This window comes from Mchenga conophoros, linkage group LG12 (assembly GCF_057382185.1).
Source record: "Mchenga conophoros isolate Kocher_MC1m ecotype Shallow Benthic linkage group LG12, M_conophoros_male_GT1.1, whole genome shotgun sequence".
Classification (NCBI taxonomy): domain Eukaryota; kingdom Metazoa; phylum Chordata; class Actinopteri; order Cichliformes; family Cichlidae; genus Mchenga; species Mchenga conophoros.
Window position 1 is genome coordinate 10398797 of NC_140537.1, and position 9883 is coordinate 10408679.

Genomic DNA, 9883 nt, shown 5'->3' on the forward strand with positions numbered 1-9883 from the left:
TTCTGTCATCATTTTATTATAGATTAAGTGCAAGAGTTGTTAGGTGTGGATAATTAGATTATAGTTTATTGCAATAGCAAGTTGTGCCTTGTTCTCAGATAGACAGCAAGTGGAGAGTGATATATGAAATGATGGGATGGAAGGAAGAAGAGAAGCAAAGAGTGATTCACAGGCAGAGCCTAAATTGTACAAATGTTTGTATGGGATATTGTATTTGTTTTAAATGTTATATACCTATGTGGTATGTGACTTTTGTTGCTATGATGCCAGGTCTCTCTTGGAAATGAGATTTTTAATCTCAATGAGATTTTTTACCTGGATAAATAAAGGATTAATAATAATAAAAAAAATTATTTCTCACAGTTTTTGTTGCCTTATGGTTCCAAGCGCTGTCACCAATCTTTGCATTTTGTTATTATCTCATGACACTTGTTTAATCAGCTACCATCTCTCCTGTGGACTTTTTAATGTTTACAGTCTCAGATCAACACAGCCCTGCCCTCCAGCACTATCCACAGCAACCCCTCAACAGCAACATTGTACCCATCAGGTAGAACATCGGCTATGTTTGCTTTGCCTTGTTGCCCATATTAGATTCTTGGTGAATGTGTGTTGTTGTTATTCAGCCTGGTTCAATGTGCCCCTTTTTAACTTTGAGCACCCGCCCCTTTAAACCTCTCTGCACAGCCCTGCCTCTCTCTCCCCACAGATGAGAACAAAATTAGAATTTATCTTTTTTTACTTTTGCTTTGCTTCTACCAAGATGTTTTATAAAACACTGGTCCTTGAGCTTTAATTCAAGGACCAGTCAGGGTGCCTGTGCTGAGCCCGGTCCCTCACTGAAAGGGTATAGTGGGCATGTGAGTAACATAACAGGACCTCAGAGCAATGGAAGAAGGTGACCTGGCCTGAATAACATTTTCTTTTACATCATCCATGTGGATTCTGCCACGTACCACCTACCAAGCATTGTTCCAGACTATGTAGCCCCTTTCATGCAAACATTTCCTTAATATTGAGTGCTGATGTAAATCACTTGCCAAACTGTCTGTGTGTAAAGATATTCCTGAATATCTTTAGAAAACGTTCCTGGTTGAAGGAAAGCTTTGTCTTCAGTGGAGCACAAAAACAGAAAAAGTTTCCACTTGTGATTCACTGCAATGACTAAGTGGATATGTCTTGCCAGGAATCCCCAGGAACAGTGCCTCAAGGGAGCAGTCTTACAAAAATATTCTGCTTGTAACTGGGAAAGCAAACACTATGGACAACTGCTTTAATAACATAACATTAGGTCATCTTACAGAGATGTGAGGATGCAACAAAAACACTCCCTTTTACCAAAGAAACCATCCATCAGGAGAAAGGATAAAGTGAAAACTAAAACTTTCCACCCATTGACAGATGCAGGCACAGAACCGTTATTTGTGGAGACAAATGGTTCCCACAAACTGAGCCTCTGATTTTGGACATGAAACATTTGAAATATGAGAAAATGTCTTACATATAAGGTCAGAAAGTGAAACAAATCTGTAATGATCACCAAAAAACGGGAAATCGTGTCTTGGCATAAACTTTGATTTTAGAAACTATTCCCACAACTCGCACAAAAATACAAGTTTACAAATTACGTAATTTCTTTCATTGTAGCAAATGCTGATTTATATACCACCAAGTATAGAATTCCCTGCAAGCAATGAATTAAATAATTAAATACAAACACACATTTCTAGGCTTGTTAAATAAGTGTATATGAGCACACAGCAGCAACTCGTAGGTTAAAAGTATAAAGTGAAAAGTTCCACATATATGTTTTCATCAGTTTACAATGAATCCCGTGGAAAAAACAACAAACAATAGTTACATTCTACCACATATAAATACTATGGTATACAACGTAATCCATCACTAACTCTACAACTGAGTCTTCCAGCATCCCTCAAACATTTCGAGTCACACCTGCAGGTAGTGCAGTGATTTAAGCGTTCCTCCCAAAATTGCACATGCTTCCTATTACACGTCAATAAACTGTGAGTATATGAGTCTGAGAAATTCTCTCACCGTCAGCGTTAAAACACTGGCACCAACGATGCACAGTGTTCATACCGACAAACTGCTGTGCTAAATCTTTTAAACAATCATATCAAAACACAATAAAAGTTGTCTGGCACCGAGATGCTTTTATCACCCCTTTAAAGCTTTATTACCTGATGAGAGCATCACAGGTTTAGACTACTACAAACATGTTACAATGACTACAGGACTGGACACTAAGCAACCAGTGCTGCATTTAATCAGAATACCACAGCACAACTGTATCTACAACTGTACAAAAAATTCATATTTCAGCTAATGCTTCCACTCTTTTTTTGTTTCCTGCATCATTCACCACGTGGCCAATTAACTTTCCACTGGTGTCCTTTGAGCCAATATAATCTCGTTTTTAGTTAGCTGAGATGGAGCCTTACAGCTTAAAGTATCAGCCTCCAATTTAGGCAAAGTGGCCTTCAGTGTAACTTTTAAATCTCGATACAATTTAAATGAGAGCGTTATAGAAAAATTAAGAGAGGAATTAGCTACAGAGACCAAAACTATTTCAGTAAAATGCTGTAAACATAATGTTTAAATGCTGTAGAGTGTAGGACTTTGAACTAGAGATCTATGAGAACTGACTCACTTTTAAGTCCTTAGTTGTGACCGTAAATAAATACAGTCATGATGGTAACAGTATATGTGTGGCTGGAAATTATGGGCTAATGATTCACCGTCTTCCGAAAACTTCTGAGCAGTGTCTCTATTTCAACATAAAGTTCACACTTTGTCATGTCTTTGGCTCTTTTGCTTTTATAGACCTTGAGACTGCTCGACTTTGAGAAATTTAAACCGAACTTGAGAAAATATTTCAAGACACTTTAAAAAGGGACCATCACCAACAATTATCACAATGGCAAAATATATAAAAATGGTAAATGGCCTGTATATGTATAGCGCTTTACTAGTCCCTAAGGACCCCAAAGCGCTTTACACAACCAGTCATCTACCCATTCACACACACATTCACACACTGGTGATGGCAAGCTACATTGTAGCCAGAGCCACCCTGGGGCGCACTGACAGAGGCGAGGCTGCCGGACACTGGCGCCTCCGGGCCCTCTGACCACCACCAGTAGGCAACGGGTGTCTTGCCCAAGGACACAACGACAGAGACTGTCCAAGCCAGGGCTCGAACCGGCAACCTTCCGATTACAAGGCGAACTCCCAACTCTTGAGCCATAATCGCCCATATATTTTAATTCCACACATATAAAATAAGAAGAAGGCTATAATTGATGAGTTTTGCAGTTATACGAGTCATGTGCTGTCAAGGACATATATATTTTATACCAGGAAACCAGTTTAGGAGGCAGTATGTAAAGTGAGCTGTCGTTAATGAGTAAAAAACAATGCAGCTTATAACTTGCATAGGGTGAAATTAACCCACTGTCATAGCTTGTTCAATAGCTTCTCACTGCTGTTAATCAATCGGTAGCTGCATATGTTTCATGAGCAAAAAGAGTAAAGGGGAAACCATAAAATACACTGATTTTCCTGGAGAAGAGGCTAAAAACCATCCTCAAGATCGGATTCGAACAATCTTGATATATGTGATATAGATATTAGTGAGGAAAAAGCACAGCGCCAAAGAACACTTCGTATTCTGCCTTGGTAATATAATCTGGATGTGATGACATCACACGTAGTTTGTCTTTTGCTTTCAGGAAAAAGAAGCCAGCTGTATAGAGGGATTTACTCCAGACATCTTCGCTGCAGCTCATTGTGTGGATCGATGAGAGGAGAGTCATATCATTTCTGTATTCTTCTGAACTATGCAACACCTTGTTCATCAGTTTTTTATGGACAGGACACACTAAACCACTATAAGTGATCTGCAGGTAGACACTGTACAAGCCATCTCTGGGCACCACAAGATCCCCATTGGAGTAGCTGAAGCCGCCGTGACAGTAAGCATTTCCGATGTCATGTGCCCATTGAAGGTACTGCCCATTCGTGTTATTCCCTACAGGAGCTAAAGAAGAAAAAAAAAAAATAAAAACTAAGGTTACTCATGTTTCTACTTGTCTATAATTTATAGCTAGCTTCAAACTTAAGTAAAAGTGAATGACTTCTTGCAGAGTCATGTGTAAATAATTTAGGCACAGAACCTTTTTTTTTTATGATAAGCTCCATACAAAGTGTGGTTAATGAAAAAAAAACTTAAATAAGCATAAGATAAAGACACACACACACATCATTTTTAACTTTACCTGTTAGCATGGCAGCTGGATTAACCAAGTTTTGATGTCTTGAAGTTTCTAGTTTGTTGACTACAACACAGATTGAAAAAAGAGATTGTTTGAAATGTGGTGATGGCGTTTCTGTTTTAACTTCATGCTAACACAGTATTAACATTTACCTGACAGGTCGGGTGGCGTGGTTGGCTGTAAGGAAACAGACAAAGTCTTAGCATACTTTATTAGAATGACCAAAAATATGATGTAACTCGATGCCAATGAATCTACCCTACACTATTTTCACCAAAGTGTGATAGCAGAACACTGTTTATGTATATTAGAAACAATAACCACAGGAACACTCAAACTATAGGTGCCTGGTAAATGAGCTATGTTAGAACATTTAGGGAATATTCAATCAATTTCAAAAGTTTCGCTTCCTGGTTAAATAATGGTTTGGGACTAAAAGATAGAGAGACACTCTCCAAATCTGAGGGTTTGTTTTTAATATACATTATACAACTGTTTTACTGCAGGAAGCATGTTTCAAAAACAGCATTGACATGAATGTCTTTAAATGTTTTTGGACGCTTCACTGACTCTGTGGTTCAGAGTTACTGAAATATTATGACCTCGTTTGTTTGAGGACCACACAGTTTTTAGTATTGTGCCAAAAAGCGATCATCTGACAAAAAGTGATTTCCGATGTTTCTGTGTTCTATTTCAGCAATTATTTTTCTAAATAATAAATAATATCTTTACTTACCAAGCACTTTATTGGTAAAAAGACAGCAGTGAAAACAATCCAGGAAGGCTTTATGTAAAAAATGACCAAGTATCTTTATCAGCATCTTTATGATGCTGCATTATTGTACCTGTAAACAATCTAGTCCTTTTCAGTCACATAAAATATTCTTTTAGAACTGTGATGTTATATTTGTTTCAAGTTCTGTTCGCCTCTTGGCCAGATCTCTCTTGAAATTACTTTTTTGTTCATTTTAAATAAATAAAAGATATGCAAAATCCTCTTTGCCAAAAACTGATTGTGGCTTCCACTTTGTGATAAGAATGTTCTTTCTGGCTGAAAAGGACTTGATATAATTCACGAGAAATGCGTTTGACATGTTTTTGACAGAGTATATATGTCTGTGAAGGTCCAGACGTTTTTCTTTCCAAGCTCTTTAGACAGAGTATATACCAATAGGTCACTTATAACAGTTTAAATACCCACAATCAGTTTTTTTTATAGCAAATACCGGAAATCACTTTGTGGCATAACACCGGTCACTGTGGTCATAAAATGAACTCGCCGGCCATAATTTCCTGAATCACAGATCCCTTATTTTGGAGTTCATCCCTCTAAGGCTACGTTCACACTGCAGGTCTTAAAGCTCAATTCCGATTTTTTTATCAAATCAGATTTTTTTTGTCTGCTTGTTCACACTACAAATAAAATGTGACAGCAAACGCGCTCTAGTGTGAACCCTCAAAGCGCCACGCATGCGCAAAAGAAGTCGTCACACACAACGCGCTCTGTTTAGACCCAGTAGTGTTTGACTGATGGCCTTGATATAAAGATTTGTTTCTGACTTTACGTTTCCCAATTTTGCTTTAAGTTATAAAGTTATTTTGTTATTTTCATATGGCCTAATAATTATCCTTGTTGCCGTTTTAGAGAGGAGCGGCGCTTCAAAGGATAGTTGCAGATTTCTGTCAGAATCTGCAGATTATACAGTACAAATAAAATGTTCACGTTTCTCCAACGTTGTCTTCCCAACAGTTTCATTGGATGGCCAGGAAGCGTTCACCATGTTTTCTCGGGCGCTTCTCCGACGCTGATAATTGGTGTCTGTCTTGTGTCAGTGACGTAAAAAGCTGGTTTAATGCGACATAACCATTCAAACAGCAGTCGCTTTCTAAAACATCAGATGTGTGTCGGATTCAGTACCACATACGAAAGCGACCCAGGTCGGATTTGAAAATATCGGATTTGTGCTGTTCACACTGTCATACCATGATCGGATATGGGTCGCATAGTCAAAAAAGTCGGATTTGATGCGCTTTCGCCTGCAGTTTGAACGTAGCCTAAAAAGCGGTTAGTGCAGTGTCCTGTGGGACCTTTTCCTAGGCAACGAAACTAACACAGATGATAGGTTGGGTTCTTCCTCGGTGTCTTTTACAGAGGCCGTTTTTAAGGTTTCAGCATTTTTAAGCAAGTACGTTTCTGCAGTGTTGCCAACTCCTCAGTAAGGAAAATCGCTATTGGCTGTCCTAGAAGTCGCTAAATGACGCCATCGCCTAATTTTGCATAATTGGTCATGCTAATCCAATTGTAACCTATGTTGTTGGAGAGAGAAATAACATCGTGGAAGAGACATAAAGTGAGTAAAAACGTCCTAAATGCATTTAGAGTTTATTTAGAACTACAAATTAAATTTCTTTTAGCAATTATTGTTTTTTTTTTGTTTTTTTTAAATATCACAATTCCAACCCTACTCCTTTACCCGGGCTTGGACCGGTGAAAGTGACCCGAAATAGGCACTCTGGTGGAGTTACTTTGTGTGTGTGTTTATAAGTAGCTTTAAACCTTGTGATCCACAAAACAGCAGAAGAGTAAAAGAAGAACTGACTGCGTTACAGCACCCGCTGCTTGTTGAGAGTAAAAGCGATACGCGCTTTCACGTCTTTTTTTTTTTTTAGCGAACTTCCCAACAGTCGCTAAGGGGTCTGAAAACTCGCTAAATATAGCGACAAAGTCGTTAAGTTGGCAACACTGCGTTTCTGTAACTAAGCACTCCAAACTACAGCTGCGCGGTAACAACATTTGGGCACGTGCGCTCTGTTTTGCTGGCCGTGTGCGTGTGTGTCGAGCTACCGCGCGTGCTTGGATTCAGTGTGCCCACGACTCACAAGTGCGAATAATTTCGTGGAAAGTACGCCGCCAACGCGCTTTGGCTAATGCTGTAGCCAAGTTTATCAAAACATTGCATGAGGGAATAAACTTTGACCCGGCTGGCTTGGAAACATAAAGAGTAGAACATATCTTGAACGCATCAGCCGAGGATTTAAAGGCGTATGAGTTAGCTGCGTTTATAATAGATTACATTGTTTAATATGCGCTAAACTATTCTCCTCTCTTTTTGATTTTTTTAAAGCAGTGTTAAAATAATATTTCAGCAGCAGCAGCTCTAAACGGAAAATCTTAAGAGTGTGTCGGGTATATGTTACCTGGCTGCCCGGCGGTGCATGCCTTTGACTTCGGAGTAAAATCGTGATTAGTAAAGGCAGAACTCCTGCAAGCACCAGAACCAGCACCAAGGCTAAAAGCTTAGCCATTCGCCTGTTTCGTGTCTCGTTCGGCGACAGTAACTGAAGAGAGGTGTTCGGGCTTTGAAGTACTGCCTCCTCCCCTACTTCAAAACCCCATTTGTCTTCCTCCATGCCTCTGCTTTGCTATTCCCGGATTAGCCGCTGGCTCCCATACTCCATCTCCATTTATTAGCGTGGTGTCGCCCACGTTGTTGCAAGTCTCGCTTTAAATGAGTTTCACCGGGTATCGAGTATCAAGCACGAACTTCCTCTTTTTTGGGGCTGGCTTTTCTCTAACACCGTGAAATACGTTGGCTAGTTTGGTTTTTAGTGGAACCAAAGCACGAATGCTAGGAGAGGGATTGATTATAATATAAAACCACGACCATAAAAACTCACCTCCTGTTGAACACGCTGTGAATGACAGTCCCATTAATGACCATTGGCTAGACTTTGTTTTTCAGCTGCTTGTGAGGACACTGACAGTGTTTTCGAATGAACGTCAGCACTCTGCTAGCTGTTATCTGCCCCTTTGTCCAGATGTAATTTGCAGACTAGCTGTAATCACGTCCGTGTAGTCTAGACATAATAAATAAATAATTAGTGGTATGCTGTAGTAGGTTTACACATTTTCCAAAGAACTAGAGGATGGTGTAGCTTGTGAGCGGAAAAACAACATCTAGTATAAAACACATAGTTATGAATGCATTGAATCAGTTTCTGCAAAAAAAGAAAAGAAAAAAACCTTTACAGTAAAACAAGCTGAACGATAACTACAGATAAATGGACTGATTCTTATATAGCACTTTTCTACTCTCCCGGAGTACTCAAAGCGCTGTATACAACATGCCACATTCTCCCAAACTCACAAGCACTGACACTAAACTGAGTGCTTTTCTAACAACATCCACACTCCGATGGATGCATCAGAGAGCAACTTGGGGTTAGTATCTTGCCCAAAGATACTTGGCATGCAGACTGGAGGAGCCAGGGATCGAACCACCAACCTTCCGATCAGTAGGTCACATCTGATAAGGTTGATTTAACCTCTGCTGGGGGTTTAAAGGCAGTCGCCTGCTGGGTTATACAACCAAAAGGAAACGGGAGCTGCTTTGCAAGCGACATTAATTTTTTCCCACTTATGCAGGGCTGGTTCATGGGGGCAGCTGCCTCAGCAGAGAAGCCTAGACCCTCTTCTCCTTGGCCATCTCCTCCAGCTTGTGCAGGGGAACACCAAGGCATGCCCAGGCCAGCTGAGAGATATAATCTTTCCAGCATGTCCTGAGTCTGCCTTAGGACCTGCTCCTATTGGGACATGCTAGTAACACCTTGCCCAGGAGGCATCCTTGTCAGATGCCCGAAACACCTCAACTCTCTCCTTTTGATGTGGAGGAGTTAAGGCTCTACCCTGAGCCCTTTATGAATGGCTGAGCTCTGTACCCTATCTATAAGGGAGACACCAGCCACTCCTGGGAGAAAGATAATTTCTTGTATTTTGCTTGTATCTGCGATCTCGTTCTTTCGGTCACTACCGAAAGCTTGTGACCATAGTTGAGGGTAGGGACCACGGCCTAAGACTTGGTGCTGATTCCCATTCCTGCAACATCATCTGTGAAAAGCGGAGATGAGATTCTAAGAGCACCCAAGTGACACACAGTCTATTACACTGCACCTCCTATCGTTCTCATTTATTTGCAGTTTGTAGTCATACTGGCATTTAATCTGTCCTCCATTATTCATGTGCCCTATGTCATGTGACATTATTCAATGTCACATGACATTACGACAAATTTCTCATAATGTTATATAAAATAAATGCTGCTGCAGCATTAGTTGCTTACATAGACAAAAAATTCAGAGTGCTATGAAAACAGAAGCTGATAATATATCAATCAATGAAGTGTTGTAGATTACTGATCTGAGTAAGTTGGCAATGTTAAGCAATTTTAAGTAGCCTGCAGTTGAAAAAGACTTTGAAAAAGAATTTAAGAGAGTATGTCAACTGGTTAGCAGCAGTCAGCCTGCAGTAATTAGGGCATTAGTTACCTAGAAACAATCTGTGAGTAAATCAAGTTCCTCTTCACTCATCTTTGTAATTGTGACTTCCTTTGATTGTTTCGGTGAACAGTAAATGTTTTGCATTCTTCGAAAGGAATGATTCCTTGCAATCACCTTCAACTTAACAAACAGGATTTTGCATCATCAGAGCCAATATGAAATCTCAGCTGTCCAGTAGAACTTGGAATATTTTCTTGGAATTTCCCACGTACTTTGGTTTATGCAATGTAGCAGTTTAAATAACTGAA

The 9883-nt window shown here is 39.8% G+C and overlaps 1 protein-coding gene across 1 annotated transcript; it reads right to left on the minus strand.

Moving 5' to 3' along the window:
• Nucleotides 1-1259: 1259 nt before the first annotated feature.
• LOC146562153 (lymphotoxin-alpha-like) lies at nt 1260-7939 on the minus strand. Its single transcript, XM_085293661.1, has 4 exons — nt 7497-7939; nt 4451-4475; nt 4302-4361; nt 1260-4063 (listed from the first exon to the last, which is right to left on the minus strand). The coding sequence occupies exons 1-4, from the start codon at nt 7707-7709 to the stop codon at nt 3654-3656; spliced, it is 708 nt and encodes a 235-aa protein (XP_085149787.1). The 5' UTR covers nt 7710-7939; the 3' UTR covers nt 1260-3653.
• Nucleotides 7940-9883: the final 1944 nt, after the last annotated feature.